Source organism: Andrena cerasifolii, chromosome 1, assembly GCF_050908995.1.
Source record: "Andrena cerasifolii isolate SP2316 chromosome 1, iyAndCera1_principal, whole genome shotgun sequence".
Taxonomy (NCBI): Eukaryota; Metazoa; Arthropoda; class Insecta; order Hymenoptera; family Andrenidae; genus Andrena; species Andrena cerasifolii.
The window spans coordinates 1709235-1730739 of NC_135118.1; the positions used below are offsets into that span (position 1 = coordinate 1709235).

General features: G+C 37.3%; 2 protein-coding genes across 3 annotated transcripts in view; one reads left to right on the forward strand and one right to left on the reverse strand.

Moving 5' to 3' along the window:
• Nucleotides 1–1449: 1449 nt before the first annotated feature.
• On the forward strand, nucleotides 1450–6526 carry Tango6 (transport and golgi organization 6). The gene is made up of 8 exons (XM_076811002.1): nucleotides 1450–1610; nucleotides 1681–1804; nucleotides 2046–2277; nucleotides 2379–2912; nucleotides 2997–4202; nucleotides 4534–4738; nucleotides 4817–4968; nucleotides 6147–6526. Exons 1-8 carry the CDS (start codon nucleotides 1556–1558, stop codon nucleotides 6441–6443), a joined length of 2805 nt encoding a protein of 934 aa, XP_076667117.1. The 5' UTR covers nucleotides 1450–1555; the 3' UTR covers nucleotides 6444–6526.
• Nucleotides 6475–21505, reverse strand: part of Rab3gap1 (RAB3 GTPase activating protein subunit 1) — a 75408-nt gene continuing 60377 nt past the window's right edge. The window contains exons 7-14 of one of the 2 annotated variants that reach the window (XM_076811129.1): nucleotides 10250–10307; nucleotides 10081–10168; nucleotides 9746–9890; nucleotides 9437–9617; nucleotides 9087–9186; nucleotides 8672–8991; nucleotides 8369–8572; nucleotides 6475–7106 (exon numbers count right to left, since the gene is read on the reverse strand). In XM_076811129.1, coding sequence (XP_076667244.1) covers nucleotides 6879–7106; nucleotides 8369–8572; nucleotides 8672–8991; nucleotides 9087–9186; nucleotides 9437–9617; nucleotides 9746–9890; nucleotides 10081–10168; nucleotides 10250–10307 — 1324 coding nt within the window. In that variant the 3' untranslated portion in view covers nucleotides 6475–6878. The remainder of the gene's footprint in view (nucleotides 7107–8368; nucleotides 8573–8671; nucleotides 8992–9086; nucleotides 9187–9436; nucleotides 9618–9745; nucleotides 9891–10080; nucleotides 10169–10249; nucleotides 10308–21505) is intronic. The other variant, XM_076811217.1, reaches the window with a different exon arrangement.

The window sequence follows — 21505 nt, forward strand, 5'->3', positions numbered from 1 at the left end:
GAGGTCAGATACAGGCACGTCGGGTTAGCTTCGGAAGCATTCGGCATGCATATCCACTGCGTTACCCGATTTGCCTGCATCGCTCCCCTTACCGCGAATCTTACACCCCCCTCAGCTTACGCTTTGTCTATATACAGTGTTGTCTCTCAAATTGCACGCGTTTTCAGATTCTCTATACGCGTGAAGCTATCCCCGCTACTTCTTCTGTAGTCGCCGCACAGCCGAAATACCGAAAATCAATTAATTTTCTTCGACTGAGCGACAGAATTTGGGTATCACATATCAAAGAAAAACCCGAAGAAGCCGAACGCCGAACGAAAAAACAACTGCGCGTCGCCCCATACCACTCGAGCGCTTGAGGAGGAATCAAAGCAAGCCGAATAGGCTACTCGTCTCTCAAATTGCGTGCGGCCGGCCCCGACGCTCGCGTATATAGAGAGACAGAACTGTATGTCTATGCTCGTACCATCCTCGCTCGCTCTCGTTCCATCTCGCTCTTGCCTCCGCCAGACAAGCTGACAAGATTGAGACAGAAGTGGTGGGGATAGCGAAAAGTCCGTATCGTGTAGTACAGTGACGCCAGAACCGAGGGTTCCTCCGGCGAGAATTCGTTTTACCGACATCGAAGCGCTTGGGTCACAAGAAAAGTGTCCCGAGTTTTAATCTCGGCGCGGATATTCTACTTTTTTTTCTTTAATTATTCTCTAACTTCTCTTTCTATATTCTCAGTAGAACAAAAACTTGAAAACTGTTAATTTACAAAGCATTTTCGCAAATGGCTAATGTACGATGTTGCTCTTCTGCTTTTTTTTTATACATAAACAGAAATAAATCTTATTTATGTATAATATTAAATCTCTGTTTATGTATAAAGAAGGCAGGAGACCAAAATCGTCATTAGCCAGCTGCGAAAATGCTTTGTAAATTAATAGTTTTCAAGTTTTTCTTCTACTGAGAATATAGAAAGAGAAATTAGAGAATAATTAATGAAAAAAGTAGAATCTTCGCATCGGGATTTGAACCTCGGTGAAATGAATTCACGATGGCGAGCGCCAGCCAGGCAGCGTGTACGGCACACGGACAGAAAGTAAAGGTACGCTTGTAGTGGTGCGGTACAAGCCAGAAGGGAATCGCATTTTTAGCAGCAAATCAAGCTTCGAAAATGCTTTGTAAATTAACAGTTTTCAAGTCTTTAGTCTCCTGAGAATATAGAAAAATAAATTAGAGAATAATTGAAGAAAAAAAGTAGTATATCCGCACCAGGATTTAAACTCGGGACTTTTTGCTTGTGACCCAAGCGCTTCGATGTCGGTAAAACAGACAGCGCGTACGGCACACGGATAGAGGGACGGGTATGCTTGTGTGTGTGGTACAGGCGCTAGGAGGGGGTACGCTTGGTCGTAGAATGGGGGTAGCGCCCGTAGGCGAAAACCCACGGTTCTGGCATCACTGGTCTGGTACACCGCACCGAGCCCGTAACGAGGAAATACTGTACAACCACATTGCGGTTTGTTATAATTTAAGGTGTTTACATTCAAGAACTTAATTTTAAAAAATGGACTACCACGAAATACTACATTGTTTGACAACAGTCAGTGAGCCTGACAATGGTATTAATATTTTTATACACCTGAAATGAATATATTTGTGAAGAGTTTTACTGCATTGAATCTTTTGCAGAGGAGATTAAAAACTTCCATGACAGATTGCAAGAAATTTTGAGGAGTGCGCTGCCTGCTTTAGCAGAATGTGATAAGTTTCTGAGAGATGATAACGAAGATGAGAATGAATCCTTTGACGTTAGGTTGTGCAAAAGCTACAAATAGAGTGGAATGTAATTTCTAGTACGACTGAAAGGGGAACACAATCTTGCTAAAATATAAATGAAAAATACAAAACAAGGTCTCTTTAAGCTCATCCTTGAAGAAATTGAATTTTAACATTTCTTTTAACAAATCACCTTTGCAGTTGTACCACAAATTGTGCTCCACTATGCATAATGTATAAATAAAAATATGTATCGAATTTCCAGTTTCGTTTTTTAGATATCAATATTTGCGCACAATTGTATGTGTATTGAAAAATATAAAGGAATCTCAAACCACGAGTAATGAATCCCTGTTCAGTGTTACGCAATTTCGTACTTTAAAAGTTGCCATTGAATTGATAACTGCAATAGGAATTATACCTGCTCTTTTACCTGGTGTCGGATTCGATATGGCTAAATTATGTCCTAGAGCTCTGCAGATATGCGAAGAAGAAGTAACAGATTTACACGTATGGTTTTGTGTTTGATGTAACCATTTATGAAGCACGATTCAAAACAAAGTTTCATTAAATTTACGGCTATTACCGCATTTGCCCATTTTTTGTTTCAGAAATACAAAAGGCTGAAGTTTCTAGTTCACGCTCTCGTGGAGTTGTACGACGACATTCCATTTCGTCCGGCGATACTTACTCAAATTGGCCCGTTACTGGCTGCTCTTTTACAATTATCTCATGCTCCATTGATGAAACCATCTGAACCGGTTACGTCCGTGGAACAAGAAACTACAAGCGAAAAGAAATTCAAGATGACAACAGATTTGCACGACGCGTTGAAAAGAGATCAAGAACAATTCACTTGTTTGCTGCGCAATTTGTTAATTAACTGTCCAATGTCCACGAGTATGAAAGAATTGATCGTAATTCTGGGTATTAAAGGAGCACCAAAATGGCTTCGAAGAGAGACTCGTAAATATTTGGTTCAGCAAGTAATGCGACCTAATGGAGTTGTTTCAATCATAGCTGCTATTTGCGGCGATGTCTTGGATCTCGGAGTACATTGGAATAAATTGGACACTGTTTCTAGATTAATAGCTACGTCGCATGGAAGTAATCCTGACAAATATTATAAAGCTATATGTCCACAAGTATTTTCTTCCAAAAACTCTTTGTTATTAGTGATTCGCAATAACTTTTTAAGCACGCTGTAATGAATTCTGCATTGGTTTCAGATACTGGAGCTTTTAATAAAAAAACAGATCCCACACTCATCGGTAATAGCAACTTGCTGTATTACTGCACTTTCCGAGTACAATCATGATGTTTGCCTCAAGAATATTATGGAAGTAATATGCGACCCGTTACTTGTAAATTCCAAGATTGAGCAAGATGTAAAAAGGAGTGAACATGATGTGGAGAAATGCATAGAATGTTTGGTAAAGTGCTTCATATCTGGGCAAACCAACTTTAAATGCTTGCCTTGCGAACTCTTAATGAACACAGCTGTTCCATTATTCTGCTTATATAACGATGTCAGGCGAAGCGCTTGTTCATTGAAACTCAAAATCAAGCAACTCGTACTAAGAGTTTTACATGAGGAATCGTCGAGGAATAATCTTTTTGCTGCATTCCTTGGACATAATTCAACCAACGATTTTGGATATCGGTTGGTATCAAGGTTCGCACCAAATGGTGGAATTGAAATCATAGGGACAAATGATATTATTAAACACGAAGAATGTGCAGACAGCCTATTTGATTTAACATCTACCACCACTGAACTATCAACTGAGCTATTTTCTTATTTGTTGAAATTCTTGTCGAGTTCCATGGAACTGGACAATCAGGTGGAAGTGCAAAATTTACTAGAGACTGAAGATGATGCGATGGAAAATATTGAGAAGCAAATGGCTGTTGTGAAACTATTGTCTAATTTAGCTAATATATCTGCGGTACAAGAGGCACAAATAGAAAATCCAAAGTCAATATTATCTCTCGTAAAATCATTATTTCATCAATACACAAAGAAAAGGGAGAGTTCCCCCGGAGAGGACGACTGTGAAATCTTGTATGTTAGTTTAATGTTGGTAAAAATGATCCTGAGCGAAAGGAAAAAACCTTTAAATTGGATTGCATTCAGTGATTTTGTAAAATTCTTGAAGGAGTGTTGCACTCTTCCATATGTTTCAATGCAGTTGTCATTATTAATGAAAGAACTGATTCAACTCATTGAAACTCAAGGTCGATCAGAACGAAAATATTATCAAGATCTATCGGTGAATCGCAAGACGTCAAACAAGTTTGAGGAAGCGCTTAAGGACCTTGCAGACCCGCTACTTCCTGTGCGTGCACATGGCCTCATCACTCTGACCAAATTGATCGACAGCATAGATCCATATGCTACTGCTAGGAAAGCAGTTATTTTGCAATTGTTTAAAGTTAGTAAAAGGAATTATTCTCCAACTCCAAATTTTTATAACAGGCTATAAACGCTGTATATATATGTATACTAGCTTTACTACTCGGCTTCGCCCGAAATTTAGATTCTGATTTTATATAAAAAAAAATTACGTTCGTTTTTTTTTGTGAAAATAGTCACATCTATCTGGATTAGTCATGCATAATGAGACACATTTCGTGATCTCTGAGTTTATCGTTCGTAAGTTTTTAGGCGACAGATAAACACACAAACATATAGAAGCCTTATATATATATATATATATAAGGCTTATATATATATATATATATGTGTGTGTTTTTGTACTGCAGGAGAATTTGAAACATGAGGATTCGTTTATATATTTGGCAGCGATTAATGGGTTATGTGCTCTAGCCACTTCATTTCCAGAGGTGGTTATAGAAACACTAGTACAGGAATACACTGACATACCGCAGCATGTTTTGACTGGTGAAGTAACAATTGAAACTAGAACCAAATTGGGTGAAATACTTGTAAAAGTAACGCGAGCTTTAGGTACGTAATTATACTAATTATACATTCTTTTCTGCTACTTTAAAATAATAATTACAAATAATTCGTGTTACTCCGTAGGTGAAATGGCATCAGCATACAAGAATATTTTAGTGAATGCTTTCTTATATGCCACAAGGGATTCAGATTCCCTAGTACGTGCTTCTAGTCTCTCCTGCCTAGGGGAGCTGTGTAAAGTTTTAGGTTTCCGCTTAGGAGGCATTGTCATTGAGGTACACTAAAATATTTTATATAAATATAAATATTCTACCACAGATTATACAACCAGGGTCATTCCACACGAAGTCGGACACTTTTCGGGGTAACATTTCGGATTTTGGTGCAACTTGGATGCGTTGTAGTCTTTAGAGATATTTAAACATATCTCGAAGGATTTTTCAAAATATCAAAAATTGTGGATGTTACAAGCCTTTGAAATATAGTGTTTACTTTTTTCCAAAAATTGTAACTGCTGAACTAACAAACGGCGAACAAGTTGCTCAGCCCTGTAGTAGATTGAGTTTCTTTCTTTCATTCCTAACCTTGTGTGGCCTTGAAGGTCATAGTGTACCACATGGTTGAATTTGTCTTGACAGTCGCTTTCATTTTGGGTAATCAAATATATAGCATTCCATTTAAATAACTGAAAATCACCCTCGTTTCAAGGAAAATATTGCGAACACCAAAAATTGAGATACAGTACTTTGTTGGATAAAAAAACAGTAAGAGTTTTCCTCCTTCAGTTTTTTTTCAAATACTTACCATTTTCGAGAATCCTGTATAAGAATATCACGTAAAGCCGCTTGGCCGCTGCAAGTACGGCACGGCCCGACCACTCAATTTTCATTTGGCCAATTTTAAAGTGTCCACGTTTTTGAAAACGTGTCCGTAAAGAGGACAAACAGGGCTATATCCTCCTATTCTTCCAAATGTTTAAAAAGGGGCCTTCAATTATAAAATTGCATTTGTTAAGAATAATTGCTAAATAAATGGTTAAATATTTGTTTTTATTAAGTGATATAATTTTTATTAGGTACTCTTATATCTCCACTGTAAGCACCCAAAAGCTCATTTTTATCAGTTTGTTACTTCAACAGTTACAATTTTTGGAAAAAAGTAAACACCATATTTCAAAGACCTGTAACATCCACAATTTTTGACATTTTGAAAAATCCTTCGAGATATGTTTATATATCCCTAAAGACTACAACATATCCAAATTGCACCCACATCCGAAATGTTACTCCGAAAAGTGTCCGACTTCGCGCGGAATGATCCACCATATTCACTGCGAAAAGAAAGTGAAGATAACAGGACCTTTTAATCTTGCAATATGCTACTTATTGTTTGTTATGTAATTCTTTATGAATTGCCTTAAAACTTTAAGTTTAACCCAAATAAATACTTTCAGGTGATCTATTGCATTAGTTGCATAATAAAAACGGATAAAGCTCCCGAATGTCGACGAGCTGCGGTTATGGTTAGTACCTTGTTGCTTCGCGGTCTTGGAAAAGAAACGTTGACTAACCTCGGTAAAGACTTGGTCGAATTGTACCGTGGGCTGAAGCATTTACGGGACAACGATGAGGATCCTGTGCTACGTTTGCACGCCCAATTATCCTTGGAAGAGCTGGATCATATTGTACGCGACTTTTTGTTTTCGCCACCTACGCTTGAGAAAAGAATATTTCTGTTAGGCGGGTCTTGATGAGAGTTATAACTACTCCGAAGAAAAACTGTTTTGTAATATTTGCGATGATTTATTTTACTATAAAGAATATATATTACATATCAGTAATTCTTATTTATACATATACACAAAGACTCGTCTCGTTTGTGTGTTAATTAAATACTGGGAGAAGCCAGTTTTATGGAACATAAATTTCTAAAACAGACACACATTTAGCAGATTCATAGCTGTCTCGACTATGTATAGACAGAGTTGAGCATCGTTCAAATAGTTTCGAAAAACGTAACTTTCATTTGTTACTAGTTTATTCGAATAAAGTTACGCCTACCACTGTGCACGAATAATCAATCTCACTATAACTGAAAAAATAAAAACAGAATATACTGGATACTGCAGCAGAAGCTGAGGTACAAAATCAATTCACACTTCAATTAGATAGATTTGAAATGCGGATTATAAAAATATCGTATCCTCCGAGAAAAGTCCAGCCAGGCGAATGTGGTCTCGTTTGAGACAGGTGTACAATCTTTGTGGCTGCGGTATGGAAGTTGGCGAAGGTCGTGGTGTCACAATGCGCAAAATGAACTCTTTGCACGAAGGTTCAGGAAATGTTTTAAATTTATCATCTCCGGCACCATCCACTTCAGCACTATTATTGACTGATGTCATTAGAAGTGCAGCCTGGAATACAGATAAGTATTAATCAAATGTTTATTTTACATACAAACAGGGCAAACGATACAGTAGTTGACCACCTAAGAGCTTCAGTTTCGGTTAACGCTATGGAATAACTTGAATTTTATAAATGAAATTTTGTTATACCAGGTAGAAAGAAAAGTATCGAAGATGATTATAACACCAAAGAAACTTTCAAGAAATCAGTAGTTTCGATGTTATGCTATTATAAAAAAGCATAACTCAAAAGTATAGTTATTGACCGGTCGTGGCAAAGTTGTTGATCGGTCTAGGTACAGTTGTTGACCACTTACTGAATATAAAAGAAAATGGCATACTTTTTTGTCTTGGGGCAGGGTGAGTTTCATGTGCACCCTTCACGACGTATGCCGTGCACTTTGCCGCGGTCTCATTGGCTTCTCATTCGCTTTTTTTTTATTTTTTATTTTTTATTTATTTAGATTTCTCTCTCACCTGCTCTTTCTTTTCTTTTTCTTCTTCTCTTTGCATCTCTTACCCTCTTTCTTTTTCTTCAAACGCCTTTGACCTCCGAATTACCGTACCGACCCCCGGACCAATGAAAAATCAAAAGTCATCGGAGGTGCATACCCGAAACCATATAAAAGCAGGGCACATTACCCCGTGCTTCCAAAGATCTAAATCAATTTTCATCGCGGTCTCTCAGCACGAAAATTACGAGTGGTCAATAACAGTATTACCGTGCATTCGTCGAACCAGTTATTGAACATTCCCCAAAACACAGCATAATCACGTCCGACACGAATGGACGTATGACGAATGTTAATATTGGGCCCTTGTCACCTATTGTTTTCCAATAACAAATTTACTGAGAGGTGCTGCATATATGTACTTCTAAAATAAGCGAATAGTTGTAATAAAATATACTGTAGATATTCGACAAAAAAATCTTGAAAATCGCGTTCTTTTTCGAAAGCTGACTAGGCATAACCCCTGAAACAAGTCGCCGCTCTAAAGATGCCCGCTAAGCCCTTACCTTCTTTGAGAGTTGAAATTACACGTTTTCTTTTCCGACGAACTCGCGGCTGAATGCTTGTACTGAAATGGTCGATTCTTGGTTGAAACGGAAGGTAGAACTGTCTTTTCTGATCGAAGTGCATCATTGATGCGGAAGCGCGCATGTTCGTTAGACTATGGCGGTAGAAATTTCAGGGTCTGGGTACTACTGTACCCTGGTCAATAACTGTATCGTTTACTCTATCTTAGTTGAAGCGAATAAAGTCTGGCACTTTTTGCGCATCTCTGAACATTGTTGTGATTCGGGAGCCAATATTTCCTCTGAAGCCACCTGGCACCTCTACTTCTTTCCCTCGCATCAGCTGAATGAGGAACAAAGTGAATTCTTTAGAGTCATTGTTGTCTCCCAGTTTATGTTGTAGAGAATTGACTTGGGCGACTAAAGCTTCCACGCTTTCAATGTCCCTGGTGATTCCCTAGTGAAGAGAATTATGTTTTTAACTACAAAATATCTTCCTCTCTTGTTGCGCAATAGTGTGAAATTATAGATTCATAGGAATAAGGTTTAGGGATACCTCGTATATATGTAGCTTTTGATGAATGGGCTTTGTAGCATACTGCAATTTATTGAGTATGCTAAGTGTAACGGCAGGCAGATGCGGCAGGGCATCCTGCTTCTGTTGTCTTAGGGTATAAAGCGCAGCATGGGTTAAAGTTGGTAGAAGAAGCTGAGCAACTTCGCCTATGTTTTTTGAGTTTAAAAAATGTAAGGTCTTTTCCGCCTCCCTTGTGTCATCGAACAATCTCTTTTGTCGATGGGCTGGAACAGGCTGTGCTGAACTCCAAGTTGTAGTCCAAGGATTGTTTGGAATTAACATTCGATCTGACAAATGCCCTGCATCATTTACTTTCGTTAATATCTTGTATACTGATGCCACAGAAACATTTTTAATTACATAAATTACAGGATTGGGAAAAAAAGAAAAAGACCTGTAGGTTCACCCTCTTCGTTTGTTCCAGCATCTTCGATCCAATCCCTTGGAGAATACCATCGAATGAAGTCCTCCAAGATTGCGTCAGGATTTGCTGCCTATGTTTTTAAGTAGTAATCAGACTATTACTTTAGTAAGTATAATAACAAGTATTCGCAACAATGACGTAATAAAGTAGTATACAACTCAATAGCTGTGTACCTCGTGTCGATCATAAAAAGAGAGGTTTTTTTATAGGGCGATTTTGTAAATATCGGAAGTACTACTTTTACAAGCAAAACTAGATTAAAAGTAAGAGAGTTTTGAAAACAAATATTGTTAATTATATGTATGACCTTATTTTGTTACCTTGAAGGATTCCATATCAGACAGCAACGAAGCACTCATCAACCTGGCCCTCATTTCCGAAGCATGTGTATCAGTTCCCAGCTGCATCATCACCTGTGTATCTTCCTCAAGCTGATCCTCCGTTTTTGGCACAGGATCCTGCGTGACGGGTAAATAAAGAGGATCCCCTGTTTGGATTAATCTGAACAGAATAAACCAATAATATACAGTTTACAGATATTCGTGCCCATCTAACGTATCAGCGTGCAGATATGAGAACGCGATACACAGATTTCACCGAAAAATAGAGTTGGACATTGTGGATTTTACTTGAGCCAAGGATGTTTGGCCAATCTTCCTGCTGGTTTATTCCACAACAGATATTTCGCTTTTAATTGCGTCCTTGTCGTCGTGTCGACCTCGTTCGTTGGTTCCTCGCTGGTGCACTCGAAAAACTCCTCTTCTTCTGATTCTGCTGAAACGATAAGGAGCGTTAAAAACGCACCAGACGCAAGATCGGATGGCATCAAGCATTCCGTGATAGAACAATAGAGAGGAGGACAATGTTAGAAGCGAACAATGTTAAACAATTTTCTTGCTTCCACTCGCAGCACTTTAAGCATTAATTAAGCTTCGCCAGGACTTTAATTTAACAACGAAACTACCTGTTTCGAAATCGTCAGCGTCTGCACTTTGGAATTTGTAAGCGGACTCCTCTCTCGCCTTTTTCTTCTCGATACAGCAGTTCATCATCTGAAAGAAGTGAATCTAACGGTTAAAATGTTTGAGAAGCACGCGAAACGTGTTTTGCTGAATACATGATTAGATTTTTACCTGAAGCTTTTGATGCAGTATACAAGTGCGCACGCAATCGGGAAAGCCAGGGCTAACTCTGCAACAGTGAAATAAATCAATTCAGTTCATTGTGGTTCTAAATTATAATGTTTCGGGCTTAAAGAATCTTTAATACTCTGACTGGCATCGAAGTGTTTTCACGCAGACGGACTTCCGTCCGGTGCATGCCGTTCTGCGATGTGTTTTCACGTGAATCTGGTCTAAGGAACGTCGAAAGTCTGTCTGACAAGAAAACATTCCCAGTACGAGGTAGGCATATTAAATAAATATGTTCGCAAGCTTAGATAATCACAAAATTATGTATACAGGGTCATCCGTTAAAACTGCAACCTACGCGCGCGCGAACAGACGAAAATGGCAACACCGCCTCACGGACGCATTCCACTACAAACATTCACCGGCCCGGCGTTCGGAGGGTTGCCAGCGACCGCTGGACAGCAGTGATGCCCATTGCCCAAGCTTCGAAAATTTTAGGTTCTCGGCTCGAGTTGAAGAATTTGGGGCCTTTTTCGTATAACTTTTGATGTATAAAAGATACCGGAATGCAATTTGCGCCGAAAAATGAGGAAAAATTATTCACTCTTAATGATGGATAATTTAAAATATTATACGTTTATTTAATTTTTCTATTTCTATTTTCGTTTATCAAGTTTTTAACCATAATTGTTGCGAAAAGCTTTTGCAAACTGTTTATTTCATACTGTATTTAATGCTGTTTTTAAAATTCATGGTGTTGATAAACAATAGGCTAGCCGCTAGTGGTTTCTGTATCATTACTTTCATAAATTGAGAAATTAAATTTTTATTCAATTAGGTGTTAGTTCTGTAAACCTCAGAATCTATTGTTCTGGTTTCCTTTTTTTATAATTTTATCCTTAATGCAGTGCATGCATAGATCCGACGTAACGGGTAACTAATAGGACGTGTCTTCGATTGTAGCGATGTTTGAATTTTTTTCTAGAATATTTGTGTCTGAATGTTTTAGCTACTCAGCGCCACGCCTATACCGGCTTCCGTTAATGTCATTTTTTGGAATAGTGCGGTGGCTTTTACTCGCAGGTGGCGAAAAATTTCTCCGCAGAGGGATATATATATATAGAATAAAAAAAACCCCTTCATTAATATATAAAAATAATGTTAAATAGATTTAATACAAATGAATAGGTTTTCTTAGTGTTTTGATACAATATAAAATGTACTCTAATTATAAGCATGCATTAAAAATTAATAATAAAATTAAAAAATTTGAAAATCTGGAATCCGATTTCTGGAGGGTATTGGATTCCTAGACTTTCTAAAATTTAGTTTATTCTCTAAAGTGGAGGTGGCCAATTTAGTAATTTAATTGATTTAGTTTAGTTTTTTGTACTTGAAGCTTTGGTTTAACTGAAATTTGAAAATCTGGAATCCGATTTCTGGAGGGTATGGATTCCTAGACTTTCTAAAATTTAGTTTATTCTCTAAAGTGGGGGTGGCCGCGATCAACCCTGTCGTAGCTAAAATTTTTTCAATTGAAACGGGTACGAGACCAGTCGACAATGTTTTCAAACCTTATTACAGCAATCTGGGGTGCGAGTTAGTAAACCGATCATAAAAGCGGAGCGCGCGCCTCGATTACCTGGGTCAGGAAATTCTCAATAGGACTTTGCGACGTTAATTTGAAAGAGACCATCCAAAAATTCTCGAAGCTCGGGCATCAGTGCATCACCGCTGTCCAGCGGTCGCTGGCAGTGCTCCGAACGTGGGCCCAGAGTTCGGAGGGAGTCGGCTCCAATGATGGAGGGGGAAACACCTACAGAAGTGGTGGTTACGTGTGCGTGACTGACGCAGGCGCAGTTCAAGCACACGTAACCACCGCTCCTGTAGGTGTTTCCCCCTCCATCATTGGGGCCGACTCCCACCGAACTCTGCGTGGGGCCGGTGCATGGTTGTAGTGGAATTTTACCTGTTCACGCGCGCGTAGGTTGCAGTTATAACGGATGACCCTGTATGCAGATTATTGGCTGCTATAAGTTATAAAAGCCGAGAAAATAGGGTGTAACGATTACGTGCTCTCTTTATACCATTACTAGCTTTACTACTCGGATTCGCCCGGAATTTAGATTCTGATTTTATAATTTATTTTTTTTTTTTTTTGAGTGTGAAAATAGTCACATTCATGGGAATTAGCCAGGCATAATAAGCTGACGTAGTTTTCGTGACCCCGGAGTTTCCGTTCGAAAAATTTTAGATGACAGACGAACATATGAATTTTTTGTGTCATAGTATAGGATTTTTAAAATTTGACGTTTTAACAATAATTTATTCACTTCAGCTCCACAGTCATAACATGGACTTGGTTTACAATTTCAAGTTGTTGTCACACGCTGAATTACATACTTTCATTCACTTTCACTTAGTCCCATTCACCCCCGTAATAACTTACATTAAACCTCCCTCCTCCCCCCTCCCTCCTCCATCTCATTACGCCTGTAATATTTTCTAAATTTAAAGGCATTTTTCTTATGCAAACCGCATATAAGTTTTCGAATAAGATTCAATAAAATCGGTCCACGCATAACAGAGATATCGTAATATCGTCTCATGGATCAGTCGGAAACGGTAAGATTTTTCTCCTGATTCTTCTTCTTCTTCTTCTTGTCCAGTCAAAATTTTCGTCAAAATAATACGTACACGCGTTACACGCGCACCTTCAGCCAAAAAGAAACTAACACATGTTTCGTTCGTCGACTCTCTGTACGCGTTAAGGGGGTATACCCGTTTGAACCCTCGGAAAATGTATACATTTTGTGGATTTTTTTACAAGTCAACGGTTTGATGCAGATTTCCCGTTTTTTAACTATGTTTACATAGTATTATGAATTACTTATAAAAAAAGTTTCAGTTAAAAAACTATTGTTTTTCGGAAGTTACGGATACATGTCCGAAAGTCTCTCGATTTTAGACGGCTAAACGGTGGCCCTAAAAACTCGCGCTACGTTCAACCAATTTACTTCAAATTTTGCATGCAGAATCATAATAAGATTCCACATCGTCCAACGAAGGCTTTTTTTATTTCGATTCCCCGTTTATTATTTATAAAGGAAAAAGGTGGATTTTTCTCTTAGAAAAATTTAACTTTACCTTTGATCTCTCACCATTTCTTTATTTTTCAAAATTTTCAAAATCGCCATCGTTGGACGATGTGGAAACTTATTATGATTCTGCGTGCAAAATTTGAAGTAAATTGGTTGAACGTAGCGCGAGTTTTTAGGGCCACCGTTTAGCCGTCTAAAATCGAGAGACTTTCGGACATGTATCCGTAACTTCCGAAAAACAATAGTTTTTTAACTGAAACTTTTTTTATAAGTAGTTCATAATACTATGTAAACATAGTTAAAAAACGGGAAATCTGCATCAAACCGTTGACTTGTAAAAAAATCCACAAAATGTATACATTTTCCGAGGGTTCAAACGGGTATACCCCCTTAAGCCGAATCCAGACTTGAATGCGTATACGCTGGTCTGAGCGCGCACGAATGACGCATGCGGAGAGGTCGAAAGTGCCATTGTGTCTTTCTTCGCCAACTTCTGTGCTTGGCTTAGCCCGCTCCACAGTCGTAAAGATGGTGTGATTAGCTAAATAAACATTCAGCTCAACCCTCCGAGTCATCCTGTTTACCAATACAGGGTGATTCTCCAGCGACGCCTGTCAAAGAGGTGCCGCCTGGTGCCCCGTGGCGAGGGCAACCCCCCGCAGTGCCTCACCGAATTTTATGGGTTTCGACCCTCGAAACGGTTGGAGTAACATTAAAAAGTCAGAAATGTCCAAGAGTTCCTCATCAGATCTTTGCGAAAACGACGTCAATTGATTCCTCATGTTTCGCCGATGAAACTAACACCAAGAACTACGTAATTCGGACCATAATGAAGGAAATTTCGTGAAAAATTGATTTATATCATTTCAAGCTGAATTCATTAAAAATAGTCTCGTGTGATTTTTTAATACAACAGTGAGACAGTCAGGCTGTATAAATTAAGAACAATGCTGGGTGTAGTGAAGCAAAGAAAGACAAATTATTCAGTAAAGTAGAGCTTTAAAGTCTATCACGTGGTAATTGCATTATATTTTATATTTTTGAAAATGTAATTTTTAGATTTTTGATTAACTGTTTATGACAATGTTAGCAATGGATTAAATGCATTCACATAGATTTTAACGGAAAAACATTCTCTGACATTTAATAAAAGAAGATTTTACGTTTGGCCATGATTGCGAACAAACTCGCCACTGTGTGACGCTGTATTTGTTAGATATTTAGATAAATTACAATCAAATACATTCATTTCATGCTTTAGTTACCATAGGAAAATTGTGTCTGCTTTGGAATATGAATCTTTGGAATAATAAAGCAAAATGTTCAATAAATTATTTATACTCATTGAGAATACCTCAGAAATCTAATATATTTCTTACTCGGTGTATATGTAGATTTTGCACAAGTAAATTTCACTTCTGTAGTGTGTAGTGTAGACTACACGGTCTTACTTTCTTTAATACAATTATATGACAATGTGTGGAATGAGTAGAGGTCGAATGATGACACATATACAGTAAATCCTGGTTACCAGCCCGACGAATGGGGCAGGCGGCGGGCTCTTAACGCGTTGTGGACGCTATTCCGCGCGGCCAATGGCGCGAGTGAGAAAACCCAGTAAGCGAGTGAGAGGAAACGAAAGAGTCGACGGCAACTTCGTGTTGTTTCTTCCCGCTCGCTCATTGGGTATTCTCACTCTGTCCGAAGGATTCCAAGAAATGGTGGGGATAGTCGCCGGGCTCCTAACGCATTGTAGAAATGGGCTGGTAACGAGGATTCACTGTATTAGGTCAGGTTGTAGAGCAGCACTTATGCAGCATAAGTTATACTGAACCTCGTCGATTCCCCATTATTGTTATATTGTAATTGTAATGGTGCAATAAAGACATTTAATAATAATATTCTGTAGAATATTTCGCTGCAATGCGCATTTTTTTATAAGTAATTAACACGCACACACACACACACACACACACACACACACACACACACATATACACGCGCGCGCGCGCACACACACACTAACCTAGAATTTAAAACTGTTTATAAGGTAGGTGCGAATTACGGTTGCTTCGTAAAAGAGAAAGTCCTGGGTTCGATTCTCTCCTTTCGTCACCGGCAAATTTTTTTTTTCGGAACCTGGACCTGATAAAGACGTCTGAGAAGACATCTGAAAGATGTCTTTCAGACGTCTTACAAACATCTTTAAGACGCAAAAGACCCGTATAAGACGTGAAAACGACGTTTGCAGACGTCTTAAAGATGTCTTGAACGTCTGGCTTTAGACGTCTTTAAGATGTCTGTGTGTTGTCTGGGGGGAGTTTACAGAAATAGGTGTGAAACTTTAGGCGCGAATAGTAGGTTAGGTTCGTAGATACTCATCAAAACAAGTAGAAAATACTTATATCTTCGTATCAATTTTCGGACGTATCGTCATAGGTCCGAAAATTGATACTTGATTACGTAAAATGTAAAAGTTTCTTTTCACTTTTGCAATTGGTGTTTGATGCGTCCCCCTTGCATTCCTATACAATAATCCCTACTAATATATATAAGTGAAACGTTGTCTGTTTGTTCTTCTTTCACGCCTTAACGGCTGAACGGATTTCAATGAAATTTTGAATATGCATTACATATGTAGGTCCTAGATTAGATTACCTATAGGCTATAATAAGCGTTAAATATACTGAGTTATACATATAATATTCATATAGGAATAGGATATGGAGTAACGTGGGAAACATCATAAATAATTCCCGGGTGAAACCGGGTAACAGGTCAGCTACATTAGTATAAACCTTATTCTATGATGTGCATGAAGCCGATCATATACCTACCCCACGTGACGCAACGCTGCGTCGCGCAGTGGGGAGATTTTGCGATTTTATGACCAATACCACAAAAATAAATTTTTGAATTTGACAAAATAAATGCAAATGTCAATTGAACAACTAATATGAGCATCAAATGCCTCCAATTTTACTGTTAAATGTTTTAATACAAAGCTCGTGTAGACACTCAAATATTTATCTTCGTGTGAGGTTAGAAAGATCGCAAAGAATTACTCTATACTCCCAGTCATTTAAGAAGGAACCCGTTTCGCGCATGTAGAATGAGCTCATTGGCTCCGAAAAAGCGTTGGTGGGGGTACAGCCAATAGTGGCTTCTCCCGGCACCAATGAACGTCAACCTGCGCAGAACCGGTCTAAACTCGTCGGTCGGCAGGTTCCTTCTTAAATGATAGGGAGTATAGATTTTTGGGTTACTTCAAACATTTATATTGTAGTAGCCAATGTTCCGGAAATAATTTGAAAGCATGGATTCAATTCCTGATGGTGCGTAAGATATCTTTTTGTCCTGAAAATAATTATGTTTCGGATTTTAACACGCAATTTATACAATTTTTAAAGTAGTGTTTTAGAAATAACCTTTTCATATAAGAATCAATTTTCATTACATAAAATACTTATAAATCCTATAATATCCTGCAATGATTTTCATTCCTATTTTACGTTGAACTATTTGGATTCTATAAATGCAATTATTAATTACTAATAGTTGCTAATCTTGTAATTATATGAACTTTTTTTAAACACGATCCAGTGTGTCTTGTATACCATACGACATATCTGTTTTTTTTTTAAACGATTTTATTCAGCTTCAATTCTCTGTTTGATTGTCTGTATTAATAAATTTCGTGTTATTTTTACAAGTAATATCAAGTGGTTACGAAGTAGATGTTAAAAAATTTCAAATGCATGCTGTAAAAACGGCAAAATTATTTGTTGCATTATATCCTTGGTACACGATGCCTACTACTGTACACAAAATTTTAATTCATGGTCCTCGCTTTAATCGAAAATGCTGTCCTTCCAACTGGACAGTTTTCGAAGGAAGCTCAAGAAGCACGGAATAAGGATGTTAAAAAGTACCGTCAAAATTTTTCTCCAAAATGCTCAAGGGGAAAAACTATGGAGGATGTTTTCAATTGGCTTCTATTATCGCCAGATCCACTAATTAGTAATCTAAGAAAACTTCCCGATAAGAAATTAAAAAGCTTGTCACCAGAAGCGATAACCCTTCTATGCCCTGCTGCACTGTAGCAGAGGCATGCTCTGACAAAGAAAAAAGCGATTCCAACTGGGAGTACTAGTTTTAAGGGCATATTATTTCGTGGGTTTAAGTGTATAAATGTAAAATAAAAAAATCTTTATCGTTCGTAATTTTTGTAAGTCGGATAATTTATTTTCTCATATATCAGAACGTAAAAGTGCTGAATTTTATATATCAAAAATAAGTTTTCAGGTTTTGACCACGAAAATGGATATAGTTCTTCAATTGACATTTGCATTAGTTTTGTCAAATTCAAAAATTTCATTTTTATGGCTTTGGCCATAAAATCGAAAAGTTTCCCCACTGTGCGTCGTCTTACAGGTCGCCGCGCATTTTGGCGAAGCGCGGCTCAGCGAATCGAATCGAAGAAATTAATAATAATTAATTAACCCAGACCACGGCTCCGCCGCACAGATTCACTTATTTGGCGCAATTTTTTTTTAAAAATCGGAATGAAATTGACGCCAAAAAATAGGATAAAATTATTCCTTTCTAATGATGTATAATTTAATATTTTTTTTACATTTATTTATTTTTCATTTTTTTCACTTAATTTTGATAAAAAAAAATTGTTCATTTGGTACTTTATTTAACGACCTTTTCAGTGGTTTAAACCGAATGTTCGGAAAACTTTTCGTTTCCAAGTTGTAAGAAAAAGTCGAAAAATAAAGGAATGCAGCCAAATATCGTTTTGTTTAAATTGAAGTCCAATTTTTTGCGCTCAACATCATCTTCTATTAGTAATTAATGTAAATAATTTATTAAAAAATAATTCTGAAAACAGTCAGGAAAATTGCGACATTTTTTAAAATTGACAAGGAATATCTTTCAAGTCCCAACGAATCCCGTATTTTAACAGGATGGAATCTTTTCAGTGCACCTTCCTCTATACAATCATGCAAAAATCACTTCCCACTTCGTCCCATTTCTCAAAACATTACTGTTCGAATTCATCAGCGCCGCTTCATTTTCTTCACATTCATGCAACGACCTGTTTGTATAACACTTAAATCATAAAAATTATCATAATGAAATTGGAAGTGAAAATTAAAAATAATAATTCTCTTTGAATGATATATAACGTAATATGTAAAGGACGGGCGTCCCTTCTTTCATTGAACTATAAGTTCTGCAGCTTCTGGGTCTAATGTTTTCGGTTTTTTGTTGCTTGATTTTGTTCTTACGGTGGACATATATGGTTCTGAAGTTAATAGTCAGAAGTGAAAAATCTTCATTTGTAGCGATCCTTGAAATTTTCCTTAAACAGTTCCTTCGAAGAATGACGCGACGCTAACGACTCAAACAGTATTATTTTGAGAAATGGGACGAAGTGGGAAGTGATTCTTGCATGATTGTATAGAGGAAGGTACACTTAAAAGATTCCACCCGTTTAAAATACGGAACTCGTTGGGACTTGGAAGATATTCCTTGTCAATTTTACAATATGTCGCAATTTCCACGACTGTATTCAGATTTATTTTTTAATAGATTATTTACATTAATTACTAACAGAAGATGATGTTTAGCGCAGAAGATTGGCCGTCAATTTAAACAAAACGATATTTGGCTGCATTCCTTTATTATTCGACTTTTCCTTACAACTTGGAAACGAAAAGTTTTCCGAACATTCCGTTTAAACCACTGAAAATGGCATTAAATAAAGTACCAAATCAACAGTACTGATTTTTTTGTCACAATTAAGTGAAAAAAATGGAAAAATAAACAAATAAACAAATGTAAAAAATATTAAATTATACTTACATTATTAAAAAGGAATAATTTTATCCTATTTTTTTACGTTAATTTCATTCCGCTATCTTAAAAAAAGATCCAAATGGCGCTAAATAAGTGAATCCGACCCACTGTGCGCCGCCTCTCCGTGGTCCCTCAGTCCGGGCCCCCCTCTTATGGCATGGAGGTTCCTGATCCCCACATACAGGGTCAGCGTTTTATCCTGCAACCCGCGCTCGCGCGAACTCGTAAAATGGCAACAGTATTTTACAATATTTTAATTTGTCTATCATTAAGAGTGAATAATTTTTCCTCATTTTCGGCGCAAATTGCAATCACATAGTTATACGAAAAAGGCCCCAAATTCTTCAACCCGGGCCGGGAAGTTTCAAATAGCTATTTGCGACGTTAATTTGAAAGAAACCATTCTAAAAATTTTGAGGCGCTGGCAGCACTGCGAACGCTGGGGCGGCGCATGGTTGTAGTGGAATGCGTCCGTGAGGCGCTGTTGCCATTTCACCCGTTCGCGCGAGCGCGGGTTGCAGGTTAGAACGCTGACCCTGTATATCCGACATACATAATAATAATACAAATAAAACTAATAGGAATTAAATAAATGAAATAATTTGTTATCGAGTTTGACATTATTTTGAAAAACATTTACAACCTTGCATTAATATTAAGTCGAACCAGTACTGATAAACGTCTTAAAGAAAACGTCCCGTTTTGTCACATTAGTCGTTCTTTAACGACTGGGACAGACATCTTAAAGATGTCTTTGAGACGTCTGTGGGCAGTGTGGGAATGCGCGACGGCCTTTAGACTTAATAAATTACGCCCTAATTGCACACATGTACAAATTTTTTTCAGAGATGCATTTATAGTACATAAACTTTCGGTAAAGATTCCTATTGCAAATTACAATAAACATTGTGTATACACGTGAATTGCTGAGTACAAACAGGGTGATTCTTATAATTCTTATCCGATTTCTGTCCTCCGGAGAAATAATTTCTTTCTTACAAGGAGAGGGAATTACGCTACCTATTACTTACCAATATCGTTGACTTGTTGGTAAAACTGACCAAGTCCATATTTCTCAATATTCGGTAAAGGCAGATAATATGGAACATCTGATTTCAAACGCTTGTCAAAAGTTAGGGGAATTTGTTTCTTTTTATAAAACTGGCATGAGGGGACGAAGGAATTAAGGCATAATCATATTTACATAGTCAAATGTAAAAAAGTCCAATTGTTTTGCAATTATAGTAAAAAGAAATTGAAAATAGTGAAAATCGACCGTTCGAAAAATGGATCCTAATATGGACCACTCAGGAAATTTGTAAAGAATATTAAAAAATTTTTACTTTTTTTTTTACTAAAACTGAAGATTTATTAAGTAGAAGATACAAATAAATAAATATACATCATTTTTTAAATTTATTCCTGCTTTCTGCGTCTCCTACTCGTTGGGCACGTGAATAATACGTCGGAAGCCCCACTTTCTTCGTGTGCCCACTGAAAGCAGCGAATACATTGGGTCTACTTTTCATTTTCATTATTTTTATAATTACCATCGCAAAATAAGCATTCCGCATAATCGTCGTCATCGTCCTTATCAACTTCATCCATGTTACTCGATATGTTCCATATTACGTACACACATGTTCCGACAAAAAATTAAGAATTATACTAAAAAGAAAGTGACATTATTGATAAACTGTTGTTTAATAACACTATTTTGCAGCCGTTTTGCGCAGCAGATGCCACTATTTTTTTTCTTAAGCAAAATGGCCCGCTGATTCCGAAAATAAGGTCCAAAACTTTTTCTATCGATACGTTTTCGAGATATCGACAGGTGAACTTTCTACCTGCCTGTCAAAATGGTAGTCCCACTTAATTGCAAATATCTCGTGTTGCGAAAGTCCGATTTAATAGAAAATTATATCAAATTAAAGATAATCGAATCACCAACAAATGCACCCCACAAAATTTTCAAATCGGTTCAGTGGTTCGGGCGAAATCGATGGAAAAATGTGAAAGTCATTTTTTTTTTACCAAAATTGAAATCGACAATTCATTTAATCATCAGGGAAAAATCGAAATCGCAAATTTGGGCCGAGTTTCTCATTTCTAACGTCGAGTCTGCACTTTTTCGAAGAAAAAAAGCTGCTACTGAAGAAAATCTGTGGATAAATAAAGAAGCTAGAGACAATTGTGTGAAAACACTAAAATTTCATTTTTCCTCGGTTTTTGTGTTTTTGTCAATTTTATTGTTATTTCAATTTTAATTCATTCTGTACATTTTTTCAAG

Coding starts and splice junctions, on each gene's coding strand:
- Tango6 (XM_076811002.1), top strand. CDS start 1,556: ATGGACTACCACGAAATACTACATTGTTTGACAACAGTCAGTGAGCCT. Junction 1,805..2,045: donor AATGAATCCTTTGACGTTAG/GTTGTGCAAAAG, acceptor TTCGTTTTTTAG/ATATCAATATTTGCGCACAA. Junction 2,913..2,996: donor ATAAAGCTATATGTCCACAA/GTATTTTCTTCC, acceptor CATTGGTTTCAG/ATACTGGAGCTTTTAATAAA.